We start from the raw sequence: 18,385 nt of genomic DNA on the forward strand, positions 1-18,385 counted from the left end.
GGTCTGTTTACGTCCAATCTGTGGAGTCGCTACTCTGCTGCTGCTACTGTGACCTGCTGCAGTTTAGTCAACGGGATATTATAGCTGGATAAAAATCCCATCGGGATTTAATATGATGCCGTTCCGATATATGTGTCCTCACGGTGCATAGAGTGACCCGGCAGAGGTCGTCATGGAGTAGCTGTAGTTGAGGGGCTTTGTTAAAGGCAGTACGACTGGGAGCAAAGAACTGGGACAGGGAGACTTTGGTGCTACTAACGTTAGCTAGCTGAGCAACTTAGCTAGACGTTTTTACTGCTGCGACAGGTATTATTACAAGTTGTTTTGTGTGTGTGTGTCGCTCCATGTGTTGTCTTCTTCTGGCCGTCAGCTCACTTTATATTGCTGTGTTTTCGTAGTTGTTATTGTTAGCGCTGGCGTTAGCCGTCAGCTGTCGTTGGCTGCTGCTAGCTAATGTGTAGCTATAGTTATTGCCTCCCAGTGGTGGAAAAAGTATTCCGATCTTTTAACGGTAAGTTGTATTTGCAAGACTGTAGTGGAAAAATATTCCAAAAATGTAAAGTCTGGAAAGAAAAAAACACACATTGCTCTTATTTGACTAGCGTTATTAAATATGGTTTTTTATTCATAGAAATAACTGATCATTTAAGCCTTTCTACAAGAAGTAGAGTGATGAGAAAAGTATTTGCCCCCTTTCTGAGTTTTTTTTTTTTCACTTTTGAAATCTTCAAAGAACTTTTAAAATGAGGCAAATATAATCTGAGGTAATACAAAGGACAGTTTTAAATGATGATTTAATTTATTCATGGCGTAAAGATATCCAAACCTAGCCGGCCCTGTGTGGACAAAAGTAATTGCCCTCTACAACCTTGATAACTTGTTACACCACCCTTGGAAGGATGAACCGCAATGAAGTCTTTGTGATAACTGGGAATGAGTCTTTCACATGTGGAGAAAATCTGGCCCACTCTTCTTTGCAGAATGATTTTAATACAGCCACATAAGAAGGTTGTCAAGTATGAGCGACCAGTTTAAGGTCATGCCAAAGCATCTTAATCTGGTTTCAGTCCAAAATTTTAGTAGGCTGGTCCAAAATCTTATTTTTTTGAGCCGTTAAGAGGCAGACTTGTTTATGTGTTTCAGGTCCTGCTGCGTAACTCATGTTAATTATACTTGAGCTCCATGGGACAAACTGATGACTTCACATTGTTCTTCAGGATTTTCTGGTAGAGAGCAGAATTCATTGTTCTATGGTTCACTGGAGTCCCAAAGCCTTAGAAATGGACGTTAGTGACTGTTTTGATCATGTCATAATATGATGGTTTTTGAGGCCTTTTGGCCTACTTTACTTTGTCAGGCAGGTTACTCTTGTAATTTCTTGATTCAGTAGGTGTGGCAGTAATCAGACCAAAGTGTGGCAAGTGAAATTGAACTCAGATTTCCAAAAAATGTGGTTAATTGGAGTTAATTCATGATTTCAAAAGGGTAACAATTCGGTTTTTACACAGGGCCAGGTAGAATTGGACACCCCCCCCCCCCCCCCTTAATAAATCAAGTAATTGTTTGCAAGAAATAAATCCAGAAGTCAGGCAAATGCAGCACTATAAATACTATAGTGCTTCTATGATAGTCAGTATTTTCTCTCCATTGCTGTCCTATAAGCAGAATAAATTATGCTATTTCTTGTCCTTGCCAAGAAGAAACATTGTAAAAATAATACACAATACAAAGTATATATATATATTAAGTAAGTATTATATAATGTAAAAGTTAATATAAAATTTTTTTTCATGTACATTTTCATTAGCAGTTGGGTTTTTTTGTTTGTTTGTTTTTTGTAAAAAGGGTGTAAAATAGTGAATCTGTTATCATTTCCCACAAAGTGTCACAAACTTATCTTGTGACTAGCCAGCAGTTCAACCCAACTGACAAATTACTGACAGACACACACACTGACTAGCTGCATGACCTGCTTGTACAATATATAAAAATGTGTCCTTGTGGCGTGCTTTTATGCTTACTGTGGAATACCTTTCTTCCCAAAGGATGTTTTCAAAATAGACTGTCTTTTTTCCAGATTCATTTAGTAGTTTGAGATCCGTAAGGGATTCTCAAAGCAGCATGGCTCCCAAAGACATCATGACCAATTCCCATGCCAAATCCATCCTCAATGCAATGAACTCACTTCGCAAGAGCAACACACTCTGCGACATCACTCTGAGGGTGGAGAACACTGATTTTCCAGCTCACCGAATTGTCTTGGCTGCCTGCAGTGACTATTTTTGTGCCATGTTCACTAGCGAGGTAATAATGTTTGAAAAATAGATGTCCCAGTTACATTCCTGATGCACTCTTTTATGCTGTTTTTTCTTTGTTGGTCTTTCTGGGTGTCTTAAGGTGGTGTTACATTTGCCTAAAATGCAGGATGATTCTCAAAAGTTATCCTTCAAATAAATGTGTTGTTGTGGCTCTGTAGCTTGCAGAAAAGGGGAAATCTTTTGTCGACATTCAGGGGCTCACGGCATCCACTATGGAGATCTTGTTGGACTTTGTCTACACAGAGACTGTGCTTGTCACGGTGGAGAACGTACAAGAGCTGCTCCCTGCAGCGTGTTTGCTACAGCTCAAAGGTAAGTTCAGAGCTGTACCTTGATTTAAAAAGTTTCTAATAATTGTCTCTGGTTTTGACATTGTCTTCAGAAGCTTCTGTGTTTTGAGCTTTTATAACTTTGTTTAACATGTTAATATAACATAATATAATTATGTCTGTTTACCACAGTCTGCTGATAAGAATTAGTGTGTATGGGTAAATGTGGCATATTTACAGTGTTCATGTTGATTAAAGTGCAGTGTTATGATTAAAGAATATAAACATAATGATTAAAGAGTTTGCTTAAGCCGTCTTTTCTCATGACTGTAACCCCAGATCTTGAAACGTCTTATTCAGTGTCCTCAAAAATAAATTTACAAGGTTTGAATTGTTTCCTCTTGCAGGCAGTAATGTATTAGTTTTAGCATGATTTAGGTCAGTTTATGTGTCTACCCAGTAGAATAAACTGGGTTGTTGTAATGTTGGATTTTGGAGTTTTAGTAAGCAGGCTTGTTGAAATAAGTCACTTTCGCAAACGTTAGTAACTGGGAAATTCATCCAGTTACAGATTTAAATGGATCATCTTTAATTCCCCAGTCCATTCATGCAACAACGTAAGGGCTTAATTTGAACCCCAGTTACGGCAGTGTAATCTATCAGTCATCCAGTGTTGTATTCAGTATTCATACCTTGTTTGGCACCTGGAAAAATCCACGCATCCATCCATCTTCTGCCAGGATGAGTGGGCAGCAGTCTAAGCAGGAGAGCCCAGACCTCCCGCTCCCTGGCCGCCTCATCCAGCTCATCTTATATATAATAACTCCAATCTTATATAAAATAAGATTATATGGGGTAAAACAAATGTAAAACAAAAAAATGACAGCGAATGTTGCAAAAATATATTTTTGTAGAGAGTGTGCATGAGTCTGTTTGTAATATTAATCATATCATCCAGAATTATTATAGTCTGCTGGGAACCGCAGAAAATGTGATGTAATAATTCTTTTTAGGCTTAATCATCAATTTAAAGTTCTACTTTCTAATTTGGTTATAATTTGGCGATAGTGAAACGTTTATTAAACAGTGGTACTATTCCATTAAAATGCTTTCTCCGTTTCCAAATTAAGAGAGAATTACATGCTGGTTTTTGAAAGAGTTAAGGCTACAAATGGTGCATGTGTGTACAAACCTATCTCCCTCTTCCCTAGGGGTGAAAAGAGCGTGTTGTGATTTTTTGGAGAGCCAACTCGATCCTTCCAACTGTCTGGGCATTCGAGACTTTGCAGAGACGCACAACTGCCTTGACCTGATGCAGGCCGCTGAGCTCTTCTCCCAGAAGCATTTCTCCGAGGTGGTTCAGCATGAGGAGTTCATGCTGCTGAGCCAGACAGAAGTGGAAAAGCTAATAAAATGTGACGAAATTCAGGTAGGAAAACTGCATGCAGGGAAGCTTGCTTCTCTTTAAAATTCTTTTTAAATGTGCTGTGAATGCTACTTTGTGTTTTGTTGCTAGATGATGTAAAATTTGTAACTCCAAGCACCTGAAAGTTGCCTGGTAACTTTTTTGTCTGCATGAGAGTTAGTGATATAGTTTTGTATTTTCTAATTGGTTTGATTGACTTTTTGTTTTTAATTCAGTTCCCTTTCAGTTACTTTCCAGAGTGGCTTTATTAGTTTCATTTTAGTTTCTGTAGTTTGAAAATATTTAATTTTAGTTTCCTTGGTTAGTATGAGTTATATGGAGGATATTTATCAGGGGGAAGATTTAGGGAAATCCAAACAGGCATTGACCCTGTGCACGAGAAAATGCTAACTTCCTGGTTTGAGACCGGATGTAAAGTAAAAGTAAAATTTTATTTATATAGCGCATTTCTAGATAAGAGATCACAAAGTGCTTTACAAGGTATAGACACAGATTAAAAAGACGAAGTACAGTCAAAAATTAACAAAATGCAATTTTAAAAAGATGTGTTTTTAGCTGTTTTTTAAAAGTAATCAGTGAATCAGCAGATCTTAAGTTCTGAGGAAGAGAATTCCACAGTCTGGCGGCCACAGTAGCAAAAGCTCGATCACCCCTAGTTTTCAGTCTCGTATACTTAATAACAAGTAGGCCCTGACCACAAGACCTCAGAGACCTACTAGGGGCATAGGGCTGTAAGAGTTCAATGATGTATGATGGTGCTTGTTCTTGAAGAGCCTTAAATGTGAGAACCAGAATCTTAAAGTGGACTCTGAATTCGACAGGGAGCCAGTGTAACTGTATAAGCAGCGGTGTTATATGTGAGTATTTCGATGTTTTCGTCAGAAGCCTTGCTGCAGCATTTTGGACAGTCTGCAGACGCGCCAGGGAACTCTTGTTTAGACATGTAAACAGTGAATTGCAATAGTCCAGTCGTGATGAAATAAAAGCATGAATAACAATCTCCAGTTCAGTATGAGCTATTATGGGGCTCAATTTAGAAATATTTCTTAAATGATAAAAGCAAGACCGAACCAGAGATTTGACGTGAGTATCCAATGTAAGAGCAGGATCGAAGGTTATCCCTAGGTTCCTGATAGATGGTTTCACAAACGTTGAAAGGGGACCAAGAGCATTCATTATGCTGGGTACATGTCTGTCTGGAGCACATAACAGGACTTCAGTTTTATTTTCATTTAGTTGGAGGAAATTGTCGGCCATCCAACCTTTGATGGTTTCCAAACACACATTTAAAATCCGCAGTTTAGAAGCATCTTCAGGTTTAAAAGATATATATAGTTGGATGTCGTCTGCGTAGCAGTGGTAACAAATATCCTCAAAAGGGCTCAAAATATGCTGGAGAGGAAGTAAATAAATTAAAAACAATAATGGCCCCAGCACAGAGCCTTGTGGCACACCAAAGGACAGGGACGTAGAAGATGACCTGTACTTAGAAACTGCCACAGAAGAGTATCGTTCACAGAGATACGAGGAGAACCACTCTAAGGCAGACCCAGATACACCGACCCAGTATTTCAGCCTATCAAGCAAAATATAATGGTCAACGGTGTCAAAGGCCGACGTGAGATCCAACATTAAAAGAACAGAACACTTACCCGCATCGTTTTGCATCAGAATGTCATTAGAAACTCTAAGAAGGGCTGTTTCAGTAGAATGAGCTTTACGAAAGCCAGACTGAAATTTATCAAAGATGTTATATTTGTCTAAAACTGCTGTAAGCTGCTTAGCCACAATCTTCTCTAAAATCTTAGCAATTAACGGTATTTTTGAGATCGGTCTGTAGTTGCTAGTGAGAGATGGGTCCAGCATAGGCTTTTTTAACAGAGGGTATATAACAGCAGTTTTAAAATAGGCAGGAACTTTGCCAGATCCCAAAGAGGTGTTAATTATAGTGAGCATACAGGGACCAATAGAGTAAAAGACATTTTTGAATAACGATGCGGGTAAAATGTCGAGTGAACAAGAGGATACTTTTGTTGCACTAACTATTTTTCCCAGTTCGGCTAGTGAAACAGGTAAAAATCTTTCTAAAACAACAGGCCGAACTGGCGTAGGAACTGACAGTGCAGATGCTGATGGGGACAATTTTTTCCTTATATTGCTAATCTTTTCTAAAAAGAAAGCAAGAAATGTTTCACAGTCTTCAGCAGAAGAAATAATGGCAGCAGGTGGAGCAGGAGTAATGATATCAGTAATAGTATCAAATAAGACCTTAGGATTACCTCTGCTCTTTGCAACCAACTGAGAAAAGTAAGCAGCCCTTGCATCTCTAATAGCATTGTTAAAAGAGGCTAAAAGATCCTTTAAATAAAGGAGATGAACATTTAAGTGAGTTTTCCTCCATAACCGCTCAGCTTTACGACAATTACGTTTTATAAGCGATGTTGTCATTTAACCAGGGTACAGACTTGGAAACAGGCACAGGTCTCATTTTAATCGGACAGATTTCATCTAAGATCGAAAGACAATGATAATTGAATAGATCTATAGAAGAAATCAACACCGTTTTGTGGGGATAGTGTTAAATTAAAAGCATCTGAGAACTTCTGCGCTGTGGAGGAATTTATAATGCGCGACATAACTGTCCGGTGAACAGGAGACATAGGCTCATGAAAAGACATGTTAAAAAGAATACAATAATGGTCAGAGATAAAAATGTCCTTAGAACAAATACAATCAATATTCAAACCCAAGGTAAAGACAAGGTCCAGTGTGTGACCTTTGTTATGTGTGGGGCCGGACACATGCTGGATAAAATGAAAAGAATCCATAATGTTGATAAAACCCCTGGCAAAGAGGTCGGACTCATCATCAACATGTATATTAAAATCCCCCACTAAAAGCAATTTGGACAACCTTATAGTAGAGGACAGGAAGTCGCTAAACTCCGCTAAAAACATGCTGTTAGGGCCGGGTGGACGATACACCACAGCACAGTAAAAAGGATCCTTACTTCCGATTTTAATGAGCTGCAATTCAAAAGAAAGAAAGTGTCCAACTTTCACTGAACGGCAGTTGAAACGGCTCTGAAATGCCACCGCGAGACCTCCTCCACGACCAGGGGTGTGGAGGGGTTGTACATTTCCGGTAGCTTTACTTTGCGGTCAATCGCTACTGCGAAGATATACTCCAAAATCATGTCCAAAACTTGAAAACGGAAAGATTGCATGAAGTTACAAAGAGCAGAAGGTGGGAACACTCACCACTGTTGTGTCATAAAAAATCTAATGATCAATTTTGACGTTTAAAGCGTTTAGATCGATCAGTTGTTTACATCACTCAACACAAGCAGAACTGCATTACAAAATCAGAAGACACATCGTCCACATTCAGAAGCACATCTCTGTATAGTGACTGGTCTTATGATTTAAACAGGCAAATGTTCAGCATTCAAACTCCAGGTGAAGAATAGTCAAACCAGATGTTTCCCGTTATGTCGATATCAGCTTGTCAAGTACACACCTACACAGCATGTTAACAAACCGTGAAAAAAGCCACACAAAAAATGAATAATTGATGGTAAGGGTTTCTATACATTAGTATTTACGAAGGGTATGTTGTGACTTACCTTCAAAATTACAGTGGTCCCTCGCTAATAACGCGGTTCACATTTCACCTCGCTGTTTCACAGATTTTTTTTAGTGCAAGTTTGCACGTTTTTTTTTACGTCACATTGTGTCCTGCGTCCTGATCGCTGCAGATGATCTCCTCTGTGACGTCTCTCCTGTTCAGTACAGAATCCCTGCATCGATCGCTAGCAGTGTGACTCTGAAGTGCAGTACTGGATGTCCACAATATCCACCAAACGTTTTGCACCATCAAAAAATAAAATTGGCTACTTGATTTCACCTATCGCTGGTTATTTTTAGAACATAACACCCGCGATAAACGAGGGACAGCTGAGAAATATAACATTTGAATCCCTTTTCTCTTTTGCTCTGAGGCACGGGGAAAAAATATCGACAAGTCGATGAATATCATTTACAGATATATTGGGTAAATGCCCAAGACATCTATAGAAATGTAAATCGCCGCTTGATTCATTCATTTGCTTAACTTGTTTTGGACCGTAAACAGGGTGTGAATAGGACACCGGAAACAAAGCTCCCCACAGGAGTTTCCGCACCGGAAGTAGCATATGCTAACGTGCACATAGTCAATTGCAGTTCAAACATGACTTTTTGTGAAGACTGTTGCGTCACAGTCACATAGACATTGTATATATACAAATGCACTAAAGCCTCATCAGACAGTTTATATAGATTTTACTAAAATAAACTAAAATGAGGACATTTCCACTTTATTTTTATTTTGTTTTTAGTTCATTTTGCAAGTTCACAAAGTTTTATTTCAGTTAAGTGTGATAACTTTAGTCTGCAGTACTACTGAAATAGTTAAATTTCAGTCTAAGATCCCTGAAACAAATAGTTGATTTAATGTAAATTGAGCTTGACTTTCACAGCTTCTATAATATCTGTCAACAATCTAAGCGCCAAAAATGAAAAGCAAGTATAAACCTGCTACAGAATCAGTCTGTGACCTCCCCCCCAACAACCCAACCACCCAAGTTCCAGTCAGTGTTGTGGATTGACCTGACAATGAAATTGCAGAGAAGTGAATCTGATTTAAGTTTGGCTTTGTGCTCAGGAAATTCCTGTTTCCCAACCACATACCCCGCTTTGTGAAAACATAGTTATTATCACATGATGATTTATAGATCACAAGTTCTGTCAAATTGTCTTTCCTGTCATATTTGTTGTTTTTAAAATAAAACCAGACCATACATGTAAATCGTAGTCACGCATAATTTGCCTTCAGTTAAAGTTTTCTGTCATCTTTGAGGATTTGAAGTTTATTTTAGCAGACTGCGCTGTTTCACCTTTGTACATTTTGTCTTTGCAGTTGCAGAAGTCTCTTGAATTGTTGCCACTAGTCTTGCCACAAGTAATTATATTTATTGAAAAAAAGCTTGCATCAAAAATCAGTCTTGTGCAATAGTTCAATTGCAGCTGTTAGCAAATCCTTCAGTGTTGTGTAGATTTACTATCAGGTGTTATTACTGTATATGTTGTTGGTATGCAGGTGGACTCGGAGGAGCCTGTATTCGAGGCCGTGTTAAATTGGGTCAAACACAACCGCAAAGAGCGGGAGCCCTACCTGCCAGACATGCTGGAGTTTGTTCGGATGCCGCTGCTGACCCCCCGCTACATTACAGATGTCATTGATACTGAGGTGAGCCAGGCGACGCTTTGTGGGTTGTTGTGTAATCACATGCCAAGCCTCCTATGAAAGATTTTTCTGTCAAGTTTTATCACACCGTAATTAAGCAAGTTTTTACTCGTCTTAGCCTCTCATTCGGTGTAGCCTGCCATGTCGAGACCTTGTTGATGAAGCCAAGAAATTCCACTTAAGACCGGAGCTGAGGAGTGAGATGCAAGGCCCACGCACACAAGCCAGATTAGGTAGGAATCCAGTTTTCAACTGCACTTTAGCTAAATACTTGTCTTGTAGACAGAAGCTTTGTAAAATACATTACTTTCTTTTAAGGTGCCAAAGAAGTCCTGCTGGTTATCGGTGGGTTTGGCAGCCAGCAGTCACCAATAGACATAGTTGAAAAATATGATCCCAAAACTCAAGAGTGGACCTTTCTGCCTGTAAGTATTAATTTGATGTATGTATTTAGCTGTTGAACCAGGGGTGTCAAACATGCAGTGCAAAGTGTGAACGTGTTATTGAACTCATAAATTGCTTCCAATTTGTCAATGAAATGAAAGGTTTTTCATGATGCCCACATTACACAAGAAATGGACAGAAAATTAAATGTGAAGTTGTTTGAATCATGAACACATGAAATCCTCTTCAGAAACGAAAACTGTACAGCTTTGATCTGTAAAGTGAAATATTGTTGAAATAGATGTTTATTAAGGCATCTCATGCTTTTCAGCACCTGTTTTGTAAATCGATAACTTAATAAAGAATAAAAAATAACCTTTAAAATTAAAATGACTTCTACAGAATACAGTATTTTCTAATGGCTGGTAAATTTGTGAGGGTGTAGGGTGTTAAGGGTTGTCTTTTACTCAGGCTTCTGCTTTCAGCTTTCTTATATCTCAAAATGGCAAAAGTTGTTCTAAAAGCAAGTTTGAACACCTCTTTTTTGCAGTTATTGTGAAGAATTATCTAAATTTACTTTAATTATAGTGATAACAAGTATAGTGAAAAGCAGCTCGGCTTAAAGAGTTTCCTGTCTTTCCCCAAACATGGGATTTTGAAAAGCTTTTTCCCTGGAAGATAGATTTCTACTATCATCTTTGCTTTGAAAAGAATTCTAATAGATTTCAGTTCACGTGTCTTTTGCTCTGGCTTTGGTTCATGTCTGCAGAGTTGATTTCTTTTTAGTTATAATGCAATGCCCACTGTAGATTAAATTAGACTGTATGTGGCCCATGAACTCAAATGAGTTTGACACTTGTGTCTTAAACAGAATATTGCACGGAAAAGGCGTTACGTGGCCACTGTTTCTTTGCACGATCGAGTCTATGTGATCGGGGGCTATGACGGCCGGTCGCGGCTCAGCTCCGTGGAGTGCCTGGACTACACAGCGGATGAGGACGGTGTTTGGTACACCGTCGCAACCATGAATGTTCGGCGAGGCCTTGCTGGAGCTACAACACTTGGAGGTCAGAGACATTCTATGCTCAGGGAGCTTAGTCCCTTCTCTGAAATCATCTGTGATTTTCTTTGTCCATCTCCATTTTTCATGTTTAATGAGAGAGCTGTGTTGTTATTGGCTCTTGACAGATATGATCTATGTTGCTGGTGGCTTCGATGGCAGTCGGCGTCATACCAGCATGGAGCGATATGATCCAAACATTGACCAATGGAGCATGCTGGGTGATATGCAGACAGCTAGAGAAGGAGCTGGTTTGGTGGTGGCCAGCGGGCTTATATACTGTCTAGGTATGGAGACAAAAATACACAGTCATCAAAATTTGATTTTCACATAAGCCCAAATATTAACCTGAAAACCAGCATAGACTGTATATAAAAGGTAGACATAGACCTATAACCCTTGACTGTTTCATCTGTCAACATCTGGATGTTTTCATATCGTAATGATTCATGAAAATCATTACGAAAATCAGCGTGGTCATTGATTTCAGTGACTGCAGTAGGGTGCAAACACTGGGGGCTACAGGCAAAGCACAGATTTGTTTTTCATTGCTCCAATGCACAGTCATGTGTTTCTGACATCTAATGAGCCTTCAAACTCTCTTATCTGATACTTAAAACATGGTTTTCTTGATTGTATTTTAGCATTATGTGTTGTAGGGAACCTTTCACAAAGCAGTTCCTGGTTTATATTTGTTGTGTTTTGCCTTTTCCCTTTTTTTTTCCTTTAAAATCTTCTTAAACCATCAGTGCGTTTCATTTTCAAATTTGCAAAATGCAAGGGGCACCCTATGCTCAGATTACCCCTTAAGCAGAAGTTTTCCATGTTGTGATGACTGAGTACAAATCTAAGTAGTCACTATGACTGAAAATGCACACGTCAAACTATTATGGCTAGTGCTGTGTGACTGAGGATGGAGTTTTTGTTGTTGGTTTTGTACAGTTAATTCTTCTTTTTCATCCATTTACTTTCTTCTGATTTTTATTTTCATTGACTGGAAAATTTAGCAAGCCTGTATAGGTGGAACAGAAAAGTTGGAAATGCTGGGTGTTGATTTGCGCTGAAGCTACAGGTCACCAGTGTGTAGCTCTGCATATTTGATTTAGAAGGTTTTCACATCAGATGCCCTTCCTGACGCAACCCTACCAGAGGTTTGTCTCTCCTCTTGGTCTCAGCTAAAGTCATAACACCTACATTTCATCGATCTTTTTGACTCTAGCGAAGATGGTATTCTAAGAAACGATCACACGTTGTATTCTTTAAGACTTGAAACTAGCAATTGAGACCATAAACTCATCAAGAAAGGGTAGGCTGGGGTCAGAGATCACTTGAGCAGTAGACATTTGAAGCAAATCATGAAGCAACTACCATTTTATACATACAGTATGTGATTATAAGACTAATTCTCACCCTCCTTTCCTTTTATTTATAACAATGAAAGCATGAAGTAAAACCATTTTAACATAGTCAGTTGTTCTGAAACACTCTACCATCAGTTTCGTGGAAGCTGTCTCTATTTTCTCCAGCAATAACCATTTCACAGGCATGTCTTTTAGAGCTCCTTGTCGTTTATGACAGCAGTAATTCTTGGCTGTTCACCTAAAGAGTTTATCCAAAGTTGGTTTCCCTCAGAAGATGTCAGGAGGCAGTTTGTACTCAGTCATTGGACTCCTCTCAAAAACTCCTACAGGATAAAGATAAATTACTTTGATAGCTGACTAACTCTGACAGACACATTAAGGCTGCAAGCAACCCACAATGCAATGAGAACTCCATGTTTTCCAGTGCAGGCAAATATAAAAACTGAGTTATCATTTCGTCTTTGTTTCGTGTCAAGAAAACTATGTTAATGCGTCTTTTTTCTGGCTGGTTTTTCAGTTAATCATGTGGTTCATAACTTTTTAGAAATTAGGGAGAGTAGGCATAGCCATAACGTTAGCGTTTTGGTTAAGATTTCTTTAGAAAACGGCTTATATTCTCCTTCTGACCTCAAAGGTAATCTCTGCTTTAGCTCATAAAATAAACCAAAAAGATTTTTACGTCATATACAAGGTGCACGTAGCTTCTGGGTCTGAAAAGTGAAACCTGTCCCTGATTCCCTTTAGAAAGAAATTAGATTTTACCGTAGTGAATGGAAAAACAGACCTCAGCTTTCCTGATGTGTGCCCTCAGTCAGTCTTTATTTTTGCGTGTGCATGCAAAGCAGCATAATGTTTGTTAGGATGACATAGCAGAAGGCGCTTTTAAGTGGGCCTGTCAAGTCGCTACAAAATGAGCATTTTAAAAAGTTAAGATGGCGAGTGTCAAAACGCTCAGCTTGAGTCTTCACAAGCCAGTGGGAGACATCACAGTCTTTAGTTAGAACTCTGTTGAACAGCAGCATAAACAAGCTCATCATGATTAGTTTTCTGACCATCCATTTCTTGACAGGTGGCTATGATGGGCTAAACATCCTGAATTCGGTGGAGCGGTATGACCCACACACAGGCCACTGGACTAGTGTCACACCCATGGCCACCAAACGGTCAGGTAGGTAATAAAACATAATCTTTTTTCCAGCTTGGATACATTACCGATGGCTTGGTTTTGACTTTCTGCTGACATCGAGTACCAATCCACTGCAAGTTATTGTCTCCTAATTTCGGCTGCTCCCTTGTTTTGGGTTCCCACAGTAGATCATCTTCCTCCATCTCACCTATTCCTAGCATCCTCCTCTGTCACACCAACCCTCTGCATGTCCTCCTTCACTATACCCATTAACCCCCTCTGTGGGCTTTTTTTCCTCCTGCTTGGCAGCTCCATATTCAACATCCTTTGTCATGTGTATCTATTATCCTTTCTCTGCACATGCCCATGGATTGGTATTTATTTAAAAATAAAACATAAACAGGGACCATGTTATTTGCCTCATTTGTAAAATTATTTATTTAATATTTCTAAAAGCTTCCAATCAAATGTTAATCTAAACTTAAAGACAGTGAAAGTGATTGAGCAAGAGATGCTGGTTTTGAAAGGTTTTTTTGTGTTTCAGTCATGTTAACAGACTTGACCACAGTGTGCTGCTGACTACAAAAAAAAACGGCAAAAATTTGAAGTTGCTAGTTCAGGCATATAACAAGAAGCTGTTGGAGTGGGAAGCACGCATCTCCTCCAGACAGCTGACCTTTTGCTGTTTCCTTGATGCTTTGTTAGCTCTCCCATTCACACTGCTGCTGATGCATGGTGTAGTAAACACAGAACATCATACATAAAATGGGCCACTGTCACAGATACTCAGTACAACTTTTTGAGCTATGGTCACACTGATATCCGATCCAAATTCCTGCGAGCTGTGCTGCTGTCTGTTGACGCCTTCCTGCTGTTTCCAGGGGCCGGTGTGGCTTTGCTCAATGACCACATTTATGTAGTGGGAGGGTTTGATGGCGTTTCACACCTTGACTCCGTCGAAGTCTACAACATCAGAACAGACTACTGGACCACTGTAGCCAGTATGACGACTCCTCGGTGTTATGTAGGAGCCACCGTTCTCCGAGGGCGACTCTACGCCATCGCCGGGTAAGAAAGAGTTCCATTGCTGTGGCAATAGTCCTAAAGGGGTTTTACTTAATACAGCGCTCACATATGATATGAATATTGGCAGGCTTTTGGGTTATTGTGCCTTCTTTCCATGTAGGCTATGAAGTGAAACCAGTTTCAGTACATTATCGTTATTCTCATAGTAGAAATGCTTTCTGAAGAAATGGTCTGTCAAGTCTACTGACTGCTTTTTATCCCAGTGATAACACGAGGAATCCCTTCACGCTGTGTGGAGAAACACAAGTAGAGAATGTAGCACTAAAAAAGCAACTTTTGAGCACTCAGGCTTCGACTGAGCCTCAGAATGTATTTTTACAGAGATTATGGGTTTTGTTCCTGATTTTACTCAGCATAGAGCAGCTGGTGCACGGAATGAATGTCCCATAGCTCCTTGCATACAGTGCAGTGCGCACATTAATAGTAAAGAATAGATCACATATGTATTTTCAACAAGTCTGCACACAGACATGAGAATTTTAATGATTGCATAAAGGAAATGTTTTTTAACATGAATGCATAATGTAATCCCACCATATTCCATTTATCTTGGGTCAGACCCCAGTTTATTATAGTTACTGAAACAATACCACATCCTTAGAGAAATTATTACAATTAAAACATGCTTTACCGTAGTTTTAGTATATTTGTTCAAAAATGTAAGCACAACAAACATTAGGAGGACATTATGTTTACTCAAACTGGAGTGCCCACATGGTTGTGAGCCATGTGTTTGTATTGTAATACAGGTTCTGACCTTCTTGAGTCATGCTCATGACGAATAGTCCCAGAACAGAAAAACTAAACTGACACTTAAACTAAACATATTCAAACCGTAAAAGCTCAACTTAAAACAAGCACGCCGACTCTGGAAACGTAGTGAAAGTAAACTGAACTGAAAAGAAAACGGTAAAGCTGAGCAAAAATGTGAACTAATACAAACTGAGGTTGAGATCACCTTAGCGGGTTCAGCCTGGTCATTAATTTCAGAGACTGCAGTGGAGATGCAAACACTGGAAGCTACGGGCAAAGCACACAGATTTGTTTATTTTTTCATTTGTTCATTTTTTTCTGCAATGCACAGTCGTGTTTCATAGTATATTAACAGTAGTTTAACTAATTAACCTTCAAACTCGCTCATCTGATACTTGAAAACATTGTTTCCTTGATTGTATTTTCTCAAGATAAAAAACTTTTTACCAAAGCAGTCCCTGCTTTGTCTTTGTTGTGTTTTGCCTTTTCCTTTTTTTCTTCCCTTCTAGCATTTCAGTGTAATTAAAATCTTCTTCTTAAACATTCAGTGCATTTCATTTTCAGAATTCCCCAAAGTGACAAAGCAAAGGCATCTGTAAGTGGTTTAAATTCAGAGCAACTTGGAAACAACTGGGGGCTCTAACAGGACAATGAGCCCAAACCCTAACATCATACAACATATATTTGAGCCTCCATGTATACTTTTAGCCCTGTAAGGACCCTGACTAGAGAAATTAAAAAACACTTGTGCACCCAAATCTTGTTATTATAGTCATTAAAGGTGTATGCTATACAAAAATGCCACCCTGATAAATAACCAATAACCAAAATCATTAAAAGCCCCAAATTACCACAACATTCATGCGCACAATGAGTGCATGCAATCTTTTGACTTCAACTGTACATTAGTGATATTTGAGCAGCAGTTACTACTGTGTTTTCATATTTGTTCTTCATGGTACTAATGTCCGCAGACAGCTGTAGACACAACGTGTTTCAGGGTTGAAGGTGAATTGTCTGATTTAACTTAGAATCGGTACAGCATTCTGCAGCAAGCTTGTCAGACAGTAGTAATGTGATCTTGTTCAGTGGCTTCACTCAGCTCTGTTTCCTGCTGTGTTTCAAACTCTCAGTTCCTCTCCATTTCTCCAGATATGACGGGAACTCTCTCCTCAGCAGTATCGAATGTTACGACCCAGTTATCGACTCTTGGGAAGTTGTTACCTCGATGGCGACCCAGCGGTGTGACGCGGGCGTTTGTGTTCTACGAGAAAAGTGACGTTTGCCAAGAACCACAAGAGGAAAAGCAAGCGGGAGGGCAGGCTGCTAAACTGCGCTTAAATGCCTCTAAAACACAGCCGCAAAGGGAGATGTCTGTTCACCAGTATTCAAATAGATACCCTCAAAAGATTATGAAGCGCAGCAGTTTGGGCCGCCTCCTCCAAAGGACGGTTAACCCTCCGCGACTCGGACCGTGCTACAGAGATTCAGCTTCACCGTGGTAGACTTACCTCAAAAGAGGCCTCCAAGGAGCCCATCAGGACATGCATGACTCTCTTCTGTGGTACTTGTGTCTGTCGTTACCTGTGAGATTATTTTTTCATTTTGTCTTCAAAGTGCAATATATTTCTACTCATGATGAGAAAACAAAATACAATGGAGCAGATTCAGGCTCCAGTTGCTGCTATATGCCTTATGACATTGGCCTACATCAAGCGGTGAGCATCCGTGTTGCCTCCCATTTGACTTTGATGATCGTTGCCCTACATTAGCTTGTTATCGGGTGAACTCATTTGGCATTTGCAACGTCGTTAATGAGTCAGTAATTCAACCCCTACCCGTAAACAGTGCTTTTAATTAAAATAACTTTAATATGTTTCATACATATTCTCTCTCTCTCTCTCAGAAGATATATTTAGAGATGTTTTTGTTTTAGAAAATGACTGATTTGTACCCATTGGTTCTTGATTCATTTGTTCCTCGATTTGGCAACTTTGAAAATTCAAGTATGAGGTGCTTGTGATTTATTTTTCTTTCCTCAGAGTATAGATTTGGATGTAAATGTATGATACACTCCTAACATCACTGTTGCCTGGGAAGTAAATAAACACATTGAGAACCAGTTAAGATTATCTGTGATACATCTGAACCCCCTGTTGACAGGGAAGACAATTTGCTGAGGAAGGTTCATGACTTAATGCGAGCCACATTGAAATCTTCTAAATCAGCGGTCCCCAATCTTTTTTGCGCCACGGACCGGTTTATGTCCGACAATATTTTCACGGACTGACATTTAAGGTGTTGCGGATAAATACAACAAAATAAAACCAGCACTGGTACCAAAAAAAAAATTATTCATAACACATGGGAAAAGACCCAAGGAAACCAGGTTAACGATAAAAACGTTAAAAAAATAATGATAAAAACCATGAATATCACACCCGAGCCTCAACTCTTGCAGTCCGGTACCAAACAACTCACGGACCGGTACCAGTACCCCAACCATCCGTGGCCCGGGGTTGGGGACCGCTGTTCTAAATACTGAGAAGAGTATTTGCGTCCTTCATTACCTTTAGAAGAGGATACATTGGACCGTTCTTTATAAAAGGAAAAGCGATAATGCCGTTCCACAGCTCATAAAAGTGCACCATCTGTCATTGTTCAAAAAATCAGTGATTTTTTTTTTTAATACCCCACTATCACATGTAAAGCTTCACAGAGATTCACGGGCATAGAAACAGATTTGGTAAATGCACTGGTTCTTATATATAGCACTTTTCTACTCAAAGTGCTTCACAAAACTCGCTCATTCACCCAATCACTTTTTAGTGATTTTTAGACAGTTTTTAGTGCTGTCTAACTAACATTCATACACACAGTCACACTCCAATAAATGCATCGGAGAGCAACCTGGGGTTAGTACCTTCCCAAGGATATTTGGCATGCAGACTGGAGCAGCCTAGGATCGAACCACCAACCTTCTGGTTAGTAGGTGACTTGCTCTACCTCCTGAGCTACAGCCACCCCAGATTTAAAACCTATCAACTGACAGGTGGCACAGATCACATAAATATTAATTAGGAATGCTTTTTCCATTTCACTTCAGACATATTTTAAACTTTCAAACCCCTTAAAGCCACAGGTGAGCTGTGAAATTATCATATTATGACTCAATGTCTTAAATTTTTGCCTTACACAAAGAACATAAAATATATATTTAAAAAATGAATGTGGAATATTTAAATGATCATGAAAGTTCAATAAAATTCTATTTGCACTAGTTCTGTTTTTGCTCTATTGTTGCCTTTGCAATCAT

The 18,385-nt window shown here is 39.3% G+C and overlaps 1 protein-coding gene across 4 annotated transcripts; it reads left to right on the forward strand.

The window, feature by feature from the left end:
• The first annotated feature begins 10 nt into the window (after positions 1 to 10).
• On the forward strand, positions 11 to 17,391 carry LOC102297610 (kelch-like protein 12). Of its 4 annotated transcripts, XM_005930627.3 has the most exons (12): positions 20 to 511; positions 2,078 to 2,304; positions 2,477 to 2,630; positions 3,799 to 4,016; positions 9,153 to 9,302; positions 9,418 to 9,532; positions 9,618 to 9,724; positions 10,555 to 10,750; positions 10,872 to 11,030; positions 13,174 to 13,272; positions 14,112 to 14,298; positions 16,222 to 16,501. In XM_005930627.3, exons 1-12 carry the CDS (start codon positions 454 to 456, stop codon positions 16,346 to 16,348), a joined length of 1,797 nt encoding a protein of 598 aa, XP_005930689.1. In that variant the 5' UTR covers positions 20 to 453; the 3' UTR covers positions 16,349 to 16,501. The 4 variants fall into 4 exon arrangements, with proteins under 4 accessions (XP_005930690.1, XP_042080209.1, XP_005930689.1 ...); XM_005930628.3 differs by lacking the exon at positions 14,112 to 14,298 and having other exon boundaries at positions 11 to 306; positions 16,222 to 17,391; XM_042224275.1 differs by lacking the exon at positions 14,112 to 14,298 and having other exon boundaries at positions 18 to 511; positions 16,222 to 17,391.
• Positions 17,392 to 18,385: the final 994 nt, after the last annotated feature.

The sequence above is a fragment of the Haplochromis burtoni genome, unplaced genomic scaffold, assembly GCF_018398535.1.
Source record: "Haplochromis burtoni strain Fernald_Lab_line unplaced genomic scaffold, NCSU_Asbu1 Contig_134, whole genome shotgun sequence".
In the NCBI taxonomy this organism is placed as follows: domain Eukaryota; kingdom Metazoa; phylum Chordata; class Actinopteri; order Cichliformes; family Cichlidae; genus Haplochromis; species Haplochromis burtoni.